Consider the following 21,856-nt stretch of genomic DNA (forward strand, 5'->3'; position numbering starts at 1 on the left):
GACAGAATGAACTGGGTAGGGAGGGTAAATTGATTAGAAGATTAAGTGATTTGGGTGAGGGAAATAGCAATGAAGAACAAAAAGTTGGTGGATTCAAGGTACATTAAGAGATAAAACTGATGTGAAATTGTCAATTGATTGTCTGGGTGTAAGCAAAGAGTGAGGGAGTGAGCCATGACTCCTGGGTTTCTACAAGCAATAGATCACAAGATTCTATCATTTTACTAAATAGGATCAATGAAAGATAATCAAATTTTTAATTCTATGTTGGGCATTTAAGTTTTAAATGCAAAAAGTTGAGTATGTATATCTAGAATACAGAAATAAATGGACTAATTGTCATACTGACAAGCTCAGTACTCTTTTCTTTGATAACACATTGGTTCTAGGGACTATGAATTATTACAGAGATGAGAAATGGGCTGAATTAAAAAGTGTAAAATGGTTGTACTAAGAATTTTTTTTTTAACTTATTTAAAGTATGGTCAAGATGTGCTTCTTTTATCTATGCTTAAGTTACTGCATTGCTGTTCTGAGAAGAAGGGAAAAAAAGAGATCAATAGTTTCCAAATGATCCTTCAAAGCAGTTTTTTTTCTTTTCTCTTTGGCTTAGAATGTAAGGGAAGATGCAATTAAGAAGCACTTTCTACTAGCAGTTACAGTCAATGGAAATCCAGTTCTAATCATTTCAGTAAAAGTTTCTTTGATTTTTATTTTATCTATTAATAGACCCACATATGCCAATATGAGTTATTCCCGATGTTATAGAAATATGTCTAAATGTTGTCTAACCTACTAAGGGAATTGGTTTTCTTGACTCTAGGGTTATACTTCCACAGTGAATCTGAACAATGACTATGGCATCAAGAAACTATAGGTGACTAGTGAAAAGTAGTTACTAAAATTTTTCCAGAAGTTACTAGCAGCCTCTCTGAGAAAAATTTAGTTTTCTAACAAAATGATCCTTCTTTATGGCTTGGCTGATCTCAAGAGTGGGTCCTGTAATCTCTAAAATTGGCAGATCTGTGAATGCGGACAATTAGTGGACAGTAGTCAAAGACATGTTAGTTTTCTTTCAGCACACATATTCTCCCAGAAGATAAAGTAAGAAATAATTGACAGATCATTGACACAGGAGCAACAGATGAAAAACAAGACAAAACAATAAATTGATTGTAACTATAGGAGACATAATTTATAATTAGGAGGTGCATTTATTTGTTCTTCTTTATCTTAAAGCTTAAGTGTGTTTGATAAATTATCTATTTAAAAAACAGCAACTTATACCAACTCACTGTAGTAGAAAAGTGTAGGCCAATAGTGAAAGACCAAGAGTGAAAGAAATGGAAGAGACCTCATACTCACAAATATCAAGCTATTTGGCATCCATTTTTACCACTAGAGTTGCATTTTTTAAATAATAAATCTTTCTTAAATCTTAAAACTTTACTATTAATATAACTACACAAGGGTTCCTTGTGGAAGGATCTAATCAGGCTGCCATTTTACCTGGACTCATAAGTTAGGAACATTAGCTGACAACCCATCTTCTTGGCTGGGGGTGCTGCAATCGGCAGAAGCCCATAACATAGCAGTTGTTAAATATTTTGAATGTCTCTCCTGGGTCTACCTGAAGCCATTGCTGCCTAAAGCCCTAAGGAATAGTTATACCTGATCAGAGAGATATGGTTAATCCAAAATGATACATGGTGTGAAAAGCATTCATATTTGGCTTTGAAAGGTATTTTTGTACTAACATTTGAATGTGTGTCTGATGTTCTGAGAAATTACTTCAAAGAGATTAATGAAGCCATACTGTGAAGACCTGACTCAGGAGAGCTGGGAAATGGTCCAGCTTTCTTTGCATTCTGCTTCCCCGCCGAACTTCTCTTTGACTCCCACTCTCTGACACCACAAGGAACGGCTCAATGTCTTTTAGAATCATGTCAGTCCATACAGAAAAGCGAAATGAGCATGTGAATACCACAGACTATTTTTGCAGTAGGCAATGTAGATTGAAAAAGAGAAAATTTGTGGATTTTATTTTCAGTATGCATTTTCCTTTTATCCTATCCCTTTTTAACAATCCCTGATTTTTATTTAGACATCCCAGTGTTTCCAGGAAAACGGGCTCCCCTCCCACCTTCCGATACAGGTAATGGGAGCTGAGCATCCTGCAAGCTTCAGGTGCAGAAATGTGATCTTGACTCAGTACATCTTATTCTCTTCAGCACAGTCATGGGGTTCAGACCTGAATATTCATTCTAAACTGACCCAAGAATGGTAAACCTCAGGGTTGTTGATATGCTGCGACAGGGCTCTCTTCCCTAGATGATTTTCTGTATAGATGTAAGGCCTAAGTCTGCTGCAGCCAGTTTAATAAAGTCATCAGGAGGAAAAACCAATAAATGAAGATGGACAGAGCTGAGAGACCCCGAGCTAGATCCCTCATGATATTATAAACCTCAGGATAAATCCCTGCCTGAGCCTGTCCCTCCCTTTCCACCAATAAATCTACTCAACCAGAATGTTCCTTTATTTTTTAAGCCAATTAAAGTGGAGCTTTCTGCTATTTGCAATTCAAGACCTTCTAATTAAAACAGTAAGTCAACAAACAGGTAATTAAGCTGATTAGGAACTGTCGATTATGTTAAAATATAAATGTTGCCAATGGATGTAAAGCACAATTTCACCACAGATAATCACAAGTTGACATACACATTGACTTCTCTCTTCACACACACACACACACACACACACACACACACATACACGCACACCCGCCACCAATCTATGTGGCCTGCTATATTTTAATTCAGTTGGGCTGTATATTTTCACAGACTACATGACAAGAATGCAAAAATAATGTCCTACGTTATGAGTTAAGATTCACTTGATCCTGGGAGAGCAGCCTGCACAAAAACTAAAATATCCCAAGTATTAGTATGTTTGGCCTCAAAAGTTCTAGTAAATTAAGCTTTTGTGCTTTAATTGGAGGTAAATTCAGTTTTTTCCTACAAAAATACACACAAATTTTGTTGAGAAGACGCATAATCAGAAGTGGCATTATCAATGAATGAAAATAACAAATCAAATGCAGTAAATTAGGCTAATCTGTATATAATCATAATACTCATATTGGCCCGATATCATTGTCAATACTTTGAAATATTCAGATGTCTTTTATAGGTATTTTTTGTTATATTACTTAAGTAATATACATTTTCTTGTATATGTTAGAACCAAGGGCAAAAAGAATTCAGCAGTCAGCAAAGTTAATGAAGTAAAAAAAAAGGCTTTGTCATTTTTTGGGAATATGATGATAAATATAAATATATAGTGACTCTTTCCTCCCAAATTTTGCTACAACAGTTTCTTTGACCTATGATCCAGGGGTTGCAGAAAAACAAAATTACCAGATAATTTGTGGCCAATATTACCAGGTATCTGCGTAGAAGTAATTAAAATATTAATAAACAGAGTGTCATGATGGAAGGTCATGTTGCTGTTGTTCAAGCCCCATATCTGGGTAATTGCTTTCACTCCGAAAAATTCTTGGAGTTGCTTCATTAGCCTTGCCCTGTAGTCAAAACAACTGCAGTGAGGCTGCTCCTAAAAGCGCTCACACATGCTCCTGGAGTAATGGCTTGCGTCTGACACTCTGCTTTCTGCTACAGAGATCTGTGGGTCCAATTGACAGGCTCAGCATTGGCAACAACTGGGAAACAGGAATTACAACATGATAAAAAGATAAATCCATTGCAGCCACAGCAGCCAGAAAGAAAATGTTCAGTGATGGTTCAGGTGATTTGGGTGACTTCAGTGGCAGATGTATAAGATTGAGTTAGCAACTGAATTTTGAAATTCAGCAGAATCTGAGAGATTTTAAATAAAGTCACAAACAAATCCAAAACTGGTGTTGGGTCATAGTTGGTGTTGGGTGTGAAAGACTTCTAAGGAGAAAGGCTGTGCTTCCTTTATAACTAGGCAAGGGAATAAACCACGAGAGACATGGGTTCAATCCCTGAGTCAGGAAGACCTCCTGGAGAAGAAAGTGGCAACCCATGCCAGTATTCTTGCTTGTAAAATTGTAAAATTGGAGCTGTAGTCCATGGGGTCACAAAGAGTTAGACACAACTGAGCGTGCACACACATACACACAAAAGAGAATAAATGGTCTTACCTGTATGGTCCTGACTTCCTGTAACATAAAAGAAAGAGAAATTTATTTCACCATTATTATATACTATCAAATCAATTGTATATTGATAATCAAAGAAATTGGATAATATTCATAATGGATTTGTGTGTGTGTGCATGGGAATAAGGTATCTCCCTCTTCATCCTAGCCATGAAATTTATAAATAAAAAAAAGTTGTGATTATTGAGTTAAACCATAGGTACAATTTATAGAGGTCTACCCGGGTGGCTCAGTGGCATAGAACCCACCTGCCAATGCAGGAGATGTGGGTTTGATCCCTGGGTCGGGAAGATCCTCTGGAGAAGGAAATGCCAACCCATTCCAGTATTCTTGCTTGGGAAATCTGATAGACAGAGGAGCCTGGTGAACTGCAATCCATGGGGTCACAAAAGAGTTGGACACAACTTGAAGACTAAACAACAGCAAACAACAACAACAGAGAGCTAAAGCAGAAAAGCATAAAGCAATTTTAGGCCCAATATCATCATCAGTATAATGACCATCATTGTCTTCATCATTAGGCTGAATGACTGTCAGACAGCTAAACTAGACTCTGTAAATTGTGAACATTAGTGTACTTAATGTAAGACTGTTAACGAGAGGCCAATTTCTCTGCTGTGAAGGTAGAGGAAAAATAAGCCAAATGAGAAGTTGCTGACATACCAACAGTGCTCCATAAATAAGATCACAGGTTCTGTATAACATACATCCAATAGGAGTGAAGGCTGTATTCTATTCCTGACTTGACAACACCAGCCATAGACATATTGCAACTAGTTCTCCATTTTCTAACTGCATGGTCACCCAGTGATTTTTTAATAATAATTTGGTTTCTCATGTAAGATTTCTTGAGCAGTAAATATAATTATTATTCTCACTGATTATTAGTCGTTTGACATTCAGGTTTTTATGCATCAGCTCCCATTAGTGTATTTAACAGAAAACTGTCGTCCACAATCCTGTGATCTCTAATTTAATTTCTAATCCTAAGAAAAAGAGGGACAGACCTTGAAATGAGACTCATCTAGCAGCAAGACATCCTTCCCAGGTAGCCCCCAATTCTCTTCTTCCATGCCTTTGGTTTCTTTGTCTTTCTTTGCTCTTCCATCCCATTTACCAAAGAAAAAAAGATCTTTAAGAATGGTTTTGTCATGTTTGCTAATTCTCAATATTTGTCCTAAGAAGACTTAGGATATAAGGAAATTATTAATCATTTTCTAGCAAGATGTGAGTAAACAGCAAAGGAGACTAGGAAAGTACAGATAATAATTCAAAGGAAGGTATTTATTTGATAAGTAAAAATTTCCATAGTTATAATAGTAATTTGAAAATACCATAAAAATTCACAAAATGTATGTTAATATAAATCTTTCAGAAACCAATTTATGAGTAGATTTCAAGTGCCTTAATGGTGTCCACAAACTTTGAACTGGAAATTGAATTACTCACATGGCATTCCAAGGAATAATTCTATATGCAGAAACAAAGTTCATACAAAAAGATGTTTATTGTTTACACTGTTTAGAGCCAACAAGATTGGTCAAACCCATGGCCTACAATAAAAAATATTTAAGTAAACAATGGTACATCTATTGGGTGGTTTATGTTTACGAAGATATTGCAATAATGTAGAAAATATGTACATTCTTTTTTAAAGAGTAAAAAGACAAAAATATATTAAATTGTTGACAACATTTATCTTTGCATGATTTTATTATGGATTTTTCATATTTATTTTTCCTGTTCATATTTTCAAACATTTAAGTAATTATTTATTAATTTTGTTAATAAACTTGTATTGGTCTCATAATGAAAAATTTCTTCCTAGTGATTCAATATTTAAAAACACTAGTTGGTAGAAGCAGTGGAAATTGTCATTCTAGATGAATTGATTTATGTATAAGAACAACATCTCTCTCAAGTATTTATTTTAAGCCTTTTAAATCTTTGAATCAAACACTGCTTTTCCACTGTTTTGTTCACTTATTCAATGAATATTTATAGAGCCCTTCTATATATCTGGTCCAGTGATATGCTCTGGGAATGCAATGAAAATAAGACCATATTCTTCTTTTCAAGATGCTCTAGTTGTATCACAGATACTATTGTATTTGTCAATTAAAATAAAGTGTAATATGGACTTGATAACATCGGAAAAACTTGGAGGGTAGCTACTCTATTCATGGACAGTTCCCCAGAGGAGGAGACCCTTATCCTAAATCTTAATACCTAAAGGAAATCAATCCTGAATATTCACTGGAAAGACTGATGCTGAAGCTGAAGATCTAATACTTTGGCCACCTGATGCAAAGAGCCGACTCATTGGAAAAGACCCTGATTCTGGGAAAGATTGAGAGCAAGAGGAGAAGAAGGTGACAAAGGAAAAGATGATTGGATATCATCACCGACTCAACAGACATGAGTTTGGGAAACTCCAGGAGACAGTGAAGGACAGGGCAGCCTGGCATGCTACAGTTCTTGGAGTGGCAAAGGGTTGGACACAACTTAGAGACTGAACAACAACATTTGCTGAATGTTTATAACGAGTCAAATAATATTTTTTTCTTCATGAATTAACTTATTAAGTATAACAATCCTAAGATGTTACTTTTGATATGAATTTAACCCTGTACATACATACAGATGAGAAAACTAAAGCAGAGACAGATCATACAGCTAATTAATGACAGAACTGGGATTTGAACCTATTAAGTCTAACATCAGAGTTCCTAATCTTAGCCACTACACTCATTTGTCAAGCATGGTGTGTTTGAGAAAGGCTAACCAAGCAAAGAGAGAGGCAATTGAAATGGCAAAAAGGAAAACCCAGGGACACAGTAGGTTGGGGAGCTGGACTACAGAGTAGGGTAGGGCCTGGGAGGGAAGTTGACAAGGCAGAAGTCATCAAGTTACCATACACTTTTTGTGCTATGCTCCAGAGATTGAGATTTGTCTTGAATTAATGAGGGAACAATTCAAAAGTGTTTTCCCAAAAGTTCCATGGTCAAATGCATTTCGGAATGGTCACTCTTTTGAGTGAGAAGAATGGATTTGAGGACATATAGAAGCAGAGAGAGAATAAGAGAAGATTTTGTGATCCAAACTATTTAGATTGACTCATTATCAGGTAATTGTTTTCTAATGTTTGATGATTTGACATGATTAGAATTTGGAATCTAATGTCACATCCTTTAGATAATCAGTAATTGAGTATAATGATTATGATGATTACCCTCTCTAAAATTGGACAGGAAAATAATGATAAAATGTTCGTTCCATAGATTTAGGGCACTTAGAAATTGGCTATCTTTCCATAGTTCTTAAATATTTGTCTTGTAAGTCACTGCGTGAGCAAAAGATGAGAGGTAAGCTGTCAATTTGTTCTGTCCAAATGAGTTCTGTTCTTTTATGTCCACACATATTTATACAACCAAGAAACTTAATAAGCCCTATATTCATTCCTAGGGTTGCCATATAAATTACCATAGATTGGGTGGCTTAAACAATTTTTTATCACAATTCTGGATGCTGAAAGTTCAAGATCAAAATGTCAGCAGGTTTGGTTTCTCTTGAGGGTTCTCTCCTTGGCTTGTAGGTGGCTGCCTTCTTCCTGTGTCTTATATAAACTTGCCAGAACACATCCATGGCATCTCCAAAACAGTCACATGATAAGATGCTAATGGTCAGGGCTTCAACATATGAACATTGGGGGTTTAGAATTCAGTCTCTAACAGTAACCATTCTAATAAATTATATGAATAACAAGTTGTAAGAGATGTTGATTATTTATTTCAGTTTCCTGAAATCAAGACAAATAACTTGCAAAGAAGTACCACTTGGCCAAGAGAACATACCTAATTACAGAAATCAAACATAGTGTTTTAATTTTTATTTTTCCTAGGCTGTACTGAGATAGAGTTGACATACAACATTATGTAATGTTAATGTGTACAACACAGTCATTCGATACACATATATATTGCAACCTGATCACCACTATGATGTTACATAAGATCAGCCCCAGTATTTCCTGTAGGTTAAAAAGTTTGTCTTCAATGTAATATTTATAGATAAGTGCCAGGAAAGTTCTCTTTTAAAAAATACCTACTTGCCAAGCATGTTGAGCTTTTTTCCTGAAATTTCACATTGATTGTTTCACCTGTTGATGTCAAGTATTGACCTGGCTTTTTACAATAAAATATTTCAAACCTCGCTTTTTGGTAGCCCAGTGCATTACTAAAACAAGCATTAATGTCATTTGAAAGACAAAAATAAAACCAGAGCTCCTCTTGTCGAAGCAGACTCAGGAAGCCAGGAGCCCAGAACACTAAGTTACATAACAAATTGAGAATACCATTATCTTATAGAATGTAATGTTTTTCAGTGAATAAGCTTAGCAATTCATTTTCTGCAAAGGCCACAAAAATGGTAAGTGTAACTGAATTAGAAAGGCAACAGAAAATGCAATGTCTTTGGAACTGAGGCTAGTACTAGTTGGCCCTCTCTGAACCTTTTTTCCTGAGAGTGTTTTTTTCCCCTATGGCTCAGCTATAGTTATAGTAAATATATTAACAGAGCTTATTTATTTTCCCACTTGTCTGCTTTTCCTAGAATCATTTTATCAATGTTACCAGTTGTTCACCCAACCATGTGGTGGTTTATCTCCAATAAGTACATTTTCATATACAGACTTATTTAAAAGTATTTCATATTATAACTTGCATAAAGAAATGTTTCAAATGGGTCTGCATGAGTGCTAAGTCACCTCAGTCATGTCCTACTCTGTGTGACCCTATAGGCTGTAGCCTGTCAGGCTCCTCTGTCCATGGGATTCTCTAGGCAAGAATACTGGGGTGAGCTGCCATGTCCTCCTCCAGGGGATCTTCCCGACCAAAGGATTGAACCCACATCTCTAACATCTCCTGCATTGACAGGCGGGCTCTTTACCACTAGCACCACCTGGGAAGCCCTTTCAAATGGGTCTAGCTAGATGGCACTGGAGTATGTACTTATACTAAGAAATTAACAACCACCACTTCATTGACTGATTTGGAAATTATCTACTCAATTATATGTCATGCAGCCATTCCCAGATGTTCATTAGTTATTGCTTACTCAGAGGATTGGCTATCTTTGTCCTCATATATTTTTAGGTTTATTAGAGTGTGAACATATACTGTAATTACACGATGCAGATGAACCACCATCTGCAGATATTTCTCCTCCTCTCAAGGACTTTCAGATCAAATTGAGTCATATTCCACTGATGAGCTCCCCTGGATTAAAGCTTTACAGCACTGCAAATGACAATAATTACGGAGCTTAAAATATAATGTTTATTTGGACTAGAAACTTCCTTTTCTGTCCTTTCATGCTTTTAAAATAACTTCTAAAATAAACCATGGCTTGTGTGCTATGTTAATAAGCCCTTTAGGGCAACATTATTAATTATGTTTTAAATGGATTATTATTGATAAATGAGCAACTTATTTTTAGGTCACAATTTAGAGACCCAAACAGCAACTTAAATGTTCGATGATAACTATTCAAGATGTGTCTTCATCCTATTCGTCACCTTGTATTCCTCATCCTCTCTCAATTGTCGCCTGTACTTTTATGAATATTTTGAGAAAATACTTATTGGAAGTGTCTACAGTAGAGAGGTTCTCCAGAAGCTGCCTAGGTATTCCTTCCATAGCTTAACGTCACAAATGGGACATTCAAACTCGATCAACAAATTTCGTTCATAAAAATGAGTTTATAATATTATTTGAAATAGGTATTTTTAAAAAGTATGTTTTCCTTTGTCTGATTACCCACTCATAAATATATTATTTTAATGTTATAGAGCGAAAGATTATGACTTTGTATGCTCTCTTGGAGGAAACTAGCTTTGATTTTAAAATATATCAGATGAATAGGCTCTGGGAAGCTCATTCTCAGACCTGTAAAACTAATATATCCAGTTTAAGAGGTTTCTTCTCAATCTCAATGTTACGTTATTCAACACACATTAACTGCATTTCTAAAATGGTTCTATTGCCTATTTGGTGGATCCAGATAAAAACAACAACATGGCTTTTGATATCTTGCTTATTAATTAATGGGAGCAGAAGGACATAAAACTGTCCAACTCTAGTAACAAGAATTAAGTGGATGCCAGAATATAGGCTCAAGCCATGTTCTGGAAGAGAAAAGATGAATAGAAAGGATTAATCTGGTTGGAATTTCTCAGCTCTCTGTCTGCCAAGCATTTCCCTTCTTGTTGTCTAGCTCAGCAATTTAAGTATTTATATTCTTTTTTATAATTTTGATGGATTAGATGTAAGTTATAGAAGATCCCCATTTACATTCAGTCTTGAAATCAGAAGGCCAACAAACAAATGGCAAGTTACTCAGCATGAACATGGAGATGCAAATTAAAGCAAAATTAATATGCCAAAAATAAAACAGAACGGTTGATAAGTGTTGATGAAGATATGGAGACTATACTCCAAACATTGCTGGTATAAGAAATTAGTCAAAATTTATATTTTTCCATGTGCATATCCAATGACTGAGCACATCAAGAACACTGCATTTTCATAAATCAGGTAATTGAACATGCAGGTGTCTTTCTAGATTCTAGTTTGTTCTATTGGCCATTTGCCCCCACCCCCCACACACGCACTTGCTCCAAAACTACATTTACTTAATTACTGTAACTATATAATATATCTTCCATCCTGAAGTGCGAGTCATCCAGGTTTGTTTTACTGCATAATTGCTTTATCTATTTTTGACCTTTGAATTTCCATATGAATTTTAGAATTTCCACCCGACTCTAGACAAAGCCAGCATGGAGCTTCTAAAGGTCCCCTGAGTGGAATTTTGTACAAAGTCCCTGCAAGGAGTTTGGAAGTAGAAAATGTTTTCATGGGGAAAATGGACAAGGTAGATCATGGACAGAATGAGTGCTTCCCCAAGAGAGCAGAGATGCAAATGAAATGGCTGAAGGCCCATGGGGCTCATCAGCAAGGAGGGCTGCTGTTAGGGGAATTTCTAAGCTTTCTAAAGAAACATTTCAAGAATAAAGGATAGACTACAGGCCTGAACTTCAGCATGCGGAAGCAGAGAAGTGACTATATAGCTAAAAAGCAAATGAGTGGGAACCTAGCCAACATCTTTGATTTCTGCTTCACAGATGCTCAGAAGTCCTGGATTATTATAGAAGAATGGAAACAAGAATAAGAGTTGATGATGAAGTTGAGTTTCCAGGCTCTCCACTGGTGAGCAGAGGAAATTTGTCTCACAGGAAAAAAAAAAAAATCATGGGCTGTTGTAAACATTAATTAATTAATTAATTAAATTGCAAAGAAAATAAAATCCCTATGTGTCAGGTGTGGAATTAGGTTGAATATCGAAATCTGCCTATGATGTACTTTCCAAAACAATTTAGGGTTAGATGTAAATGACTCTATTCTACCAGAAAGGGAGAAAAGAATGAGGTAGCTAGAAAAAAACATGAAAAGTGTTTCAGCGTTCAAGTTATTTAGAATTAGTTTCTTCAGTTTTTCAGTCACATATCTAATCTAATTCTGAATCACTTCAAACATCACCTCATGTAATAGGCTGACCTTATATGTGAATGTAGTTCCTGCTAAATGTCCCTAAGTATACGCACACATATATACCTGGAATAATTTACTCCATTCTGTAGAACTTACAAATTACCTGTCAAATCAAATCAAATCCTACCTGCTGCCTTCAAGACATCATTTTTCAGTTTTCTTCCGAAAAGTGTTGATCTTCCACCATGATCCATTTCATCCATTTCTGGGAATGATGGAATATTCAAAGATATTACTGAGTTACATATATGATCACTTTTAGGAGGAGGGCATAAAGGTGCTAGAGGGCAGGGATAAGTTGCTGAGGTTGGGGAGAGCAGTAGGTCGCTGAGAATGACAAACAAGTAGGATTTGACACAAGAGTGGCTTTCAATTCCCCAGTTTATGTTACATGGGACTGTCTGAAAAAAAATGCAATGAGATCAGATGCATTATCATAGATCCAGTTCATCTATGATAATGTTTCATAGATTAAAAGAAGAAAAGTGTCCTTAAGATGAACATGGCAAAGAATAAAGGATAGGAGTCAAAGTTTTAGGGTCAGCATTCAGTTAGACAGGAAAATAGAGCAAAGGCAGAAATGAAGTAAAAGGACAAATATAAATATATCTGCTACCCCCAGAACTTGTTTTTAGTGGGTGTGGTACCATGTTGTATAGTTGTGATTTTCACTTATAAACATTAAAATGCATCGTCAGTGTCTTTATCTTGTGTTTGCCCTATACTACTTCTTCCTGACTGTGTAAATCTTCAGAGAAGATGGGGCCAAATTCAGAGGTGTATCCAGCCTGAAATCCCTGTTTCATTCACACAATTGATATCTCTATAGTCTGCTGCTTAAGACACTGCTGTTCTTTTTCTCTCAATGAGACTATTAGATCTTTGAGATTAAAGGTCCCAATAAAACTTCTAAAGTATCATTGCACTGTAAAAAATCCTAAACCATTTCTCTACCTTTTTCCATTGGTTAATGAGCTTGAAATCTTGAAATCCTACACCACAAATCAGTTTGACTTCTGCTCCTTGATTTGACTCACTCTGTTAATAAATCTAAGATTTATTCAAGCCAGTAATTTTTTCCTTTTTTCCTACTCTTGCCCATCTTGGCAATTTCTTAGCAATATTTATATTAATATTCATGAGAAGGTGCAAAGAATTTGAAATTCAGATCAAATATATGTGCTGCATTACAGCAAAACTAGTAAAAGTTTACTTGTAAAAGGAGGTTTTTACACAACTTAACTAAAGACATTGGTTTTTCCAGATTTTATTTTCTCATTTGTTATAATTTTGCCCCATTTTGCCAAAGATATTCAAATATAAAACTCATGAGATTCACATTTGTTAAGTTTTTCTCTTAAACTCATTAATCTTCATATTTGCAATGTCATCATGATTAAATCAAACATATTGAGTGTATTAGTAGGAGCCTATTAAATATTTGTTAATCTAATGAGTGACAGATGAATGTGGATTCAAACTGAATCTGCTCAAAACAAGTCTACCAACATTCAAAAATATTAACCGGTTAATTTACTCAGGATGATTCTAACTGCAGTGAAAACAGCTGCATCTGATTTAATATCTGCTTCATCTCTCTGACAAACTTGATAGCTGCAATTTTATCCAAGACCACTGTCTCAGTCCATTTGGGTGGCTATCATAAAATACCATAAACTGGATACAGTATACACAAAATAAATGTATTTTTTGCAGTTCTAGAGGTTGGGAAGTCCAATATCAAGGCATGTGCTGATTCAGTGTCTGGTGACAGCCTGCTTCCTGCTTCCTAGAATTCATCTCACTGTGTCCTGACATGGTAAAAAGGATGAAGGAGCTCTCTTTTTTTAAAGGAACTAATTCCAATCATGAGAACTCTGATCTCAGGACCCGATCACCTCCCAGAGACTCTGCACTCTGAGTTTCTCAGTCATGTTGGACTCTTTGCAACTCTGTAGACTGTAGCCTGTCAGGCTCCTCTGTCCATGGGATTTCCCAGGCAAGAATACTGGAATGGGTTGCCATTTCCTCCTCCAGGCAATCTTCCCAACCCAGGGATCAAACCCGTGTCTCCTGCACTGGCAGGCGGATTCTTTACCACTGAGCCACAAAACTACCCCCAAAGACTCTACCTCCTAATATTATCATCTTGAGATTAAAATTTAAACGTAATATTTTTGGTAGAGGGACATAAACATTCTTTCTATAACAACTACCATGTTATGCTCACTTAAATTTAATATGTAGCACTGAAAATGGGGAATACTACACATTCCTAGCAACAAATAATTTATATCTGAAAAATCAGTGGTCTAGTGAAACCTTAATTCTAGGGCAGCCAGAAGCAAAGCCTTAGGACCATCAAAAATCTCTGAAGTAAATATAAAAGTTCCTGACCTAGGAATAGAACTGGGTCTTAACCCAGGAACTGAACCCAGGAAGCGAAAAGTTCCAAAGCCAGGAATCGAACAGGAAAGATTCCTTCCTGACCCAGGAATCAAACTGGGGCCTCCTGTATTGGAGGCAGATTCTGTACCAGCTAAGCCACCAGGGAAGCCCAAATATAAGAGTAGCAAATGCTTAAGTATCTTCCAGGAATGACCCAGAAATTATGTAAATTATTGAACAGGTTCTGTCATTCATCCTGTTCACTCCTTTCTTTATCTTGGGAACTGGAACAAAACCACGTTAGCCAAAGTGGTAGGAAGATAAAACACTTTTCATCCAAGTTTATATTTTAATGGTTAAATGCATGTGCTCTGGAATATGGCAGAGGGTAATTTGCAGTCCTAGATCTGCAACTTACTAGCATGTAAACTTGTTTTACCTCTAACAAGATAACACAAGTATTCAATAACAGAGTTATATTTCTCACGTTCTGGAAGCTCAAAGTCTGAGCAAGGGGCCAGGAGACTTGGTGTCAGATGGGGGCCCTTTCCCTGTATTGTGATGGCTGCCTTCTCACTGCGTCCTCATGTAGCTTTTCCTCAGGGTGTACTCCTGGAGGGAAAGCTTTTATGTCTCTTCCTCTTCTGAGAAGGGCACTAATCCCATCATGAGCTTCCCACCCTTATCACCTCACTGAAACCTAACTACTCCCTAAAGGCCCTGCCTCCAATACCATTACTTTGGGGATTAGAGATTTAATATACTGATTTCAGGGGACACAAACATTGAGTTCATAATAAAACTTGACCAGTGTAGTTAACCTTTCTAAGTTTTAGTTGTCTTATCTGAAAATCAGGACAATGGTAGTAACTACCATATGATTTCTATATTAAATAAAGTAATACATATAGAGTATGAATCATGTCCAATACTTTGGCTCAATCTTTATATTAGTTATCAAAATTATTATTTATTAATCATTTATGAGATTGTCTTTTTCCTTCTGTGAGGCCACTGTTCAGTTCTTTTAATCTTAATTGCAGCTATAGTAGATGTTTTTATTTTATCTGTCTGTAAAATAGGAAAATGTCTCTCTGTACCTATGCCCAATCATTTCTCTAGATAGGTAGATGATACATGGATAGATAAATAGAATTTCTCTATTGAAAGATCTATGGTTAATATGTCATTTAAGAGCTACATGTAAAATGTCATTTATTTACTTCAACAGTCAAAAAGTACCAGTACTAAGAAAAATTTATGAGAATCACTGTAGTTGAACACCTTTTGGTCAATCATTTACTTACATTTCTTGACACCAAAAAATAGCTTTTGTCTCAATTTTTAATCTCAAAAGAATTTTCTGCTCCCAGAATGTTAAGAATGGGTAAGGGAACATGATGTTTGTGTCCAATTTTAAAAGTTAACAAAGGCAATTTGAAATTTTTATGTCTGTTAAAATTAAATGGTGGATTCAGCAAGTTCCATACATTCCTGATTGAAAACTTGAGATTCACTAGCCCAGAGATCAGTTACACAAAACTTACATTTGGAATATAAAGGCATTTTAGGGAATTACTGAACCAAGTAAAATGTTGGATTGCTCAAACATGTCTATAAGGGCATGATATTTGGTAAGAAAACATATTCAGAAAAATAGTCCTTAGAGGAAGAAAGACAAATTTCAAAAATTATGCCTAAGGCACACTTGTCATTTTGTATTCCAGTTGTCCAATGAAGGTGAAAGAAACCTTTTCAAGTGTTATCCAGTTTTGTTTCAGAGCTCTTGGATCTGTTGACCTAAACACCCTTCACTGTCAAATATTAATATTATGTCAGCATCACATTGGGGCAGAAGTAGCCAAATGCAGAACTATATTGAACAAAAAGAACAAACAATATTATAACTACTTAAGCCAAAATAGCTCTGGATCACTTTTTTTTTGTATTTTTGTACAAAAATTAATCTGTTGTGAATTACTTCTTCTTTAAGTTAATGCTTTAGAAAAATTATGATGAATTTTTCAAGTTATACAAGTAGAGGATTGAAATATCAACTAAAAAAACACATTATATTTACTTCTAATCCTTCCTAGTTTAAATTACTTCTGAAGAAGAAATTCTAAAAATCTCTTATAGATCCTTACCACAAAACTTATCAAGTACCAAGTTTGATACCATGTTCAAATTCAAATTACAAAGTCAGAAAAAACCTGTGTGTGTGTGTGTGTGTGTGTGTGTAAATCTCGATCTGCATTTGTGAGGGTGAATGGTCGTTATGCAGAAGGGTCTAGAGTCTTTACACAGGAAAAAGGGACAGGGTAGAGAAGCTTTGAGAGTTTCTTAAAACTCTTACACTTTTCTATCTATACTTATAACTCTAAGACTTCTTTGTATGTATTACTTTATCTATTAATTATGTGGTCAATATATCATCATCTCACCTAATTCACAGAGTTATTATAGTAATCAATTTTAATTTATGTGCAACCTTATTTTGTGTCAATATAATACATTCAATATTATATCATACTATAATTGTTTAAAAGAATGTTTGACATGTTAAGTATATAGAGTTTCCAAAGGTTTTACATCAGGAATGTCTCATATGAACTCTGGTTTTGTACGTAACTAATTTGATCATCTGAAAGTTCATGGTTCACGTATTGCTAAAGCCTGGCTTGGAGAATTTTGAGCACTACTGTGAGATGAGTGCAATTCTGCGGTAGATTGAGATTCTTTGCCATTGCCTTTCTTTGGGATTGGAATGAAAACTGACCTTTTCCAGTCCTGTGGCCACTGCTGAGTTTTCCAGATTTGCTGGCATATTGAGTGCAGCACTTTCACAGCATCATCTTTCAGGATTTGAAATAGCTCAACTGGAATTCCATCACCTCCACTAGCTTTGTTCATAGTGATGCTTTCTAAGGCCCACTTGACTTCACATTCCAGGATGTCTGGCTCTAGGTGAGTGATCACACCATCGTGATTATCTGGGTCATGAAGATCTTTTTTGTACAGTTCTTCTGTGTATTCTTGCCACCTCTTCTTAATATCTTTTGCTTTTGTCAGGTCCATACCATTTCTGTCCTTTATCGAGCCTATCTTTGCATGAAATGTTCCTTTGGTATCTCTAATTTTCTTGAAGAGATCTCTAGTCTTTCCCATTCTGTTGTTTTCCTCTATTTCTTTGCATTGATCACTGAGGAAGGCTTTCTTATCTCTCCTTGCTATTCTTTGGAACTCTGCATTCAGATGGGAATATCTTTCCTTTTCTCCTTTGCTTTTCTCTTCTCTTGTTTTCCCAGCTATTTGTAAGTCCTCCTCAGACAGCCACTTTGCTTTTTTACATTTCTTTTCTGTGGGGATGGTCTTGATCCCTGTCTCCTGTACAATATCACGAACCTCTGTCCATATTTCATCAGGCACTCTGTCTATCAGATCTAGTCCCTTACATCTATTTGTCACTTCCACCGTATAATCATAAGGGATTTGATTTAGGTCATACATGAATGGTCTAGTGGTTTTCCTTTTTTCCATTTAAGTCTGAATTTGGCAATAAGGAGTTCATGATCTGAGCCACAGTCAGCTCCCAGCCTTGTTTTTGCTGACTGTATAGAGCTTCTCCATCTTTGGCTGCAGAGAATATAATCAATCTCATTTCAGTGTTGACCATCTGGTGATGTCCATGTGTAGAGTCTTCAATCTAGTTTTAGAAAAGGCAGAGGAACCAGAGATCAAATTGACAACATCCTCTGGATCATCGAAAAAGCAAGAGAGTTCCAGAAAAACATCTATTTCTGCTTTATTGACTATGCCAAAGCCTTTGACTCTGTGGATCACAATAAACTGTGGAAAATTCTGAAAGAGATGGGAATACCAGACCATCTGACCTGTCTCTTGAGAAACCTGTATGCAGGTCAGGAAGCAACAGTTAGAACTGGACATGGAACAACAGACTGGTTCCAAATAAGAAAAGGAGTACTTCAAGGCTATATATTGTCACTCTGCTCATTTAAGTTATATGCAGAGTACATCATGAGAAATGCTGGGCTGGAAGAAACACAAGCTGAAATCAAGATTGCTGGGAGAAATATCAATAACCTCAGATATGCAGATGACATCACCCTTATGGCAGAAAGTGAAGAGGAACTAAATGAAAGTGAAAGAGGAGAGTGAAAAAGTTGGCTTAAAGCTCAACATTCAGAAAACTAAGATCATGACATCTGATCCAATCACTTCATGGGAGATAGATGGGGAAACAGTAGAAAGAGTGTCAGACTTTATTTTTTGGGGCTCCAAAATCACTGCAGATGGTGACTGCAACCATGAAATTAAGAGACGCTTACTCCTTGAAAGGAAAGTTATGACCAACCTAGATAGCATATTAAAAAGCAGAGACAATACTTTGCCAACAAAGTTCCGTCTAGTCAAGGCTATGGTTTTTCCAGTGGTCATGTATGGATATGAGAGTTGGACTATAAAGAAAGCTGAGTGCCAAAGAATTGATGTTTTTGAACTGTGGTGTTGGAGAAGACTCTTGAGAGTCCCTTGGACTGCAAGGAGATCCAACCAGTCCATCCTAAAGGAGATCAGTTCTGGGTGTTCACTGGAAGCTCTGATGTTGAAGCTGACACTCCAATATTTTGGCCACCTGATGCGAAGAGCTGACTCATTTGAAAAGACCTCGATGCTGGGTAAGATTGAGGGCAGGAGGAGAAGGGGACGACAGAGGTTGAGATGGTTGGATGGCATCACCGACTCAATGGACATGAGTTTCGGTGGGCTACGTGAGCTGGTGTTGGACAGGGAGGCCTGGTGTGCTTCTTCTCATAGGGTCGCAGAGTTGGACACGACTGAGCGACTGAACTGACCTGGACTGAATATGATAAATCACATTAAAATTGGAATCTTAAAATAAATAAAAATTAGCCATAAAATTTCTTTATGTATATGTTCTGTCATTTACTCAGGATTAAGCTCAGAACAAATCAGATGTGTACATTCATAAACATGTTGTTTGATTAGATTTTAAATCTTCTCTCACAAGAGTGGAGGAATATTCTCCTGAAAATATGCTAGAATAACAGATTTTAAGCTTCAGAAGGCAGAACTGGAATAAACTGATATCTATAACTAAGATACAGATTTAAGGTCAGTATAAGGAGATAGTTTCTAACAATTAGAGTACTCTCTGCCCTAGGATGTAGTGACTCAAAAATATTCACCGGGAGACTAAATTACCTTTTAAGGATGATCAGTAGAGGACAGTGAAGGTAATACTGCCAGTCCTGTAAGAAGATTTTCTATGCACAGTTTCACTGACCAACTGAAAATAAATTTGAGCTAGATAATTGTCAGAAGAAGATTAACTTAAATCTTCCTACTTCCTACTCTTCCTGATCCAGGGTTGAACCCACATGTCTTGTGTCTCCTGCATTGGCAGGAAGATTCTTTACCACTTCCCAATTGGGAAGCCCCAATTGTCAGGAGAAGAGGGTCATTTGAAAAGCAACAAAAGACTCATTTTTATTAAAATAAAAATATATCAATAATAATAGTTGAAAAATTCATGAAAATGTAACTATTTTGTTGTGTAAGCCTTTCTGACCTGCTAACATTTTATAGAGTTGTTTTAGGTATAGCATATTTTTATTTTCTCAGTTAATATTTAATGAACATTTTTGTCAGATTTTATACACTCTACAAAAGCTGATAAACAATGATAATAAAAATTATCATAAAGATAGAGAGGATGAGTGAATCCATCAGTAGAGTGTTTTATATGTCAGGCACTATTGGAGTAGTTATCTTTCTGAATCCTCACGACCCATTTACAGATAAGGTTATTTAGGGAAAGAGAGTTTAAATATTTTCTCAAACATAGAAGTGTTATGTGGTGTAACCAGGTCTTTATACCACATTGGCTGTTATATCATACTTTTCTAAAAAATGATACCTTACTATAGAGACCTATTAGAGGCAATTATGCATTAGAACGTGGAGGAGAATTTCTAATTTCAACATGATTTAATTAGTATTTCCCCTATCTTACTAGAAATAGGAATGTAGACATTTTTATATAACTCTGCATTTGTTTAAATAGAATTAAAATTAATCTTCATCTTTTTTTAATCTTCAACTTGACATGTAGGAATTAGTACTTTGGTATTCCTAGGAAAACCTCTAGAGTCAAGTTAATGGACTGCCCAGAACTTTGGATGGACCTAGAATTTTTCTGGAGTGGAAGAAATAGTATTATGTGTCATAAAATTTCAAAATTTCACAAGAATATGGCAAGACTATTCACTGAAAACTACAAGGGTGAGTATCTCTGAAGGGGCAAGGTTAGATGCAATGGAGAGCTTAGTTCTTATTTGTCTCCAGATGGTACAAATTATGGGTTAGAGGTAGTTTCATTTTATTATGATGATGGTATTGAAAAGGGACTAAACTAGAACAAAAGTTTCCAGATGCTGCAGTGGAGGAATTTTTCAGAACTTACAGAAGTCTCAGCCCTTTCTCCAATTTAGCTATCAAGCTTCTTGGAGGTAATATCTGCAATGTTTTCCTTCATCTTCAATAGGATATACTTGGAATTCCATAGACCAAAGCTAGAGAAAAAGATTCTTCTTAATTAATTGGCTTGTTAAAAAGTAGGAAAGAAAAAGTAAATTTGTTTACAAACAATTAGAACTACTTTAATTTTACTTAAAAGTCTATTCATGATCTTCCTAATGCATTTAAACTATTCATATCCTGGAATAATGCCTGGAAGATTTCAGTAATTTGCTTCCACTGAAAGAGAAAGTATCTAGAAAGCTTTTCTTTCTGAGGCTTTTTTTCTTCACTATCTCCTTTCTTAGCATTTGGCCTCTCAACTGGCCGGCCTTGTATAAAATCCACAACTCCAAAATTAATTCCCAGCTTCTGGGTTGTGGACAATTTCCTCAACTTGTTCTGACCCACCCTCCTGTGCATTCCTGCCTTGCCTCAAGAAGAAACCATGAGACTGGAAGAGGTCGTGAAGATAGTGAGTGGCTACTGAGCTCTGATACAATAAAGTCTTTGGTCTGGGAGATGAGGAAGGAGCAAAGCAGACTATTAGAACTCAAGGCGGAGTTCTAGAGGCAAGAAACAAGAAACAAAGAAGATACTGATCTCAAGTTGAAACATTTATTTATGACAACACCTAGATGGTATTTAACAGTGGAGAATTCATTCATAGTGGAGGACATGATCACTGTTAGAAACAAGATGAAACGTCTGGGAGGTCCGTGTAACGGAAGAATCATGTATATGAATTTTTAAGTACAAGAATCAATGACATGTGGACGGACATGTACACACTGCTATTGCTACAATGAATAACCAACAAGGACCTACTGTATAGCACATGTAACCCTGCTCAATATTATGTGGCAGCCTGGATGGGAGGGGAGTTTGGAGAATGGATACTTGTGTATATATGGCTGAGTCCCTTTGCTGTCCACTTGAAACTATCAAAACATTTTTAATCAACTATATTCCAATTTAAAAAGTTAAAAAAAAGAACTTTAATGACAATAAACTAGGAAATTTTCAAATGAGAGGAACTAACCACTGATAATTGCAAGTAAAGTATAGGAGTTCCAGTTTCAATAATAGAAGACTAGGT

The 21,856-nt window shown here is 36.0% G+C and overlaps 1 protein-coding gene across 1 annotated transcript in view; it reads left to right on the forward strand.

The window, feature by feature from the left end:
• The window catches only part of LOC145540971 (uncharacterized), a 59,063-nt gene that overhangs the window by 18,725 nt on the left and 18,482 nt on the right, over positions 1-21,856 (forward strand). Inside the window, exon 2 of the mRNA XM_081576133.1 lies at positions 11,385-11,469. Within this exon, the coding sequence (XP_081432259.1) occupies positions 11,385-11,469 (85 nt within the window). The remainder of the gene's footprint in view (positions 1-11,384; positions 11,470-21,856) is intronic.

This window comes from Giraffa tippelskirchi, chromosome 3 (genome assembly GCF_054371585.1).
Source record: "Giraffa tippelskirchi isolate mGirTip1 chromosome 3, T2T-mGirTip1v1.2.pri, whole genome shotgun sequence".
NCBI lineage: Eukaryota > Metazoa > Chordata > Mammalia > Artiodactyla > Giraffidae > Giraffa > Giraffa tippelskirchi.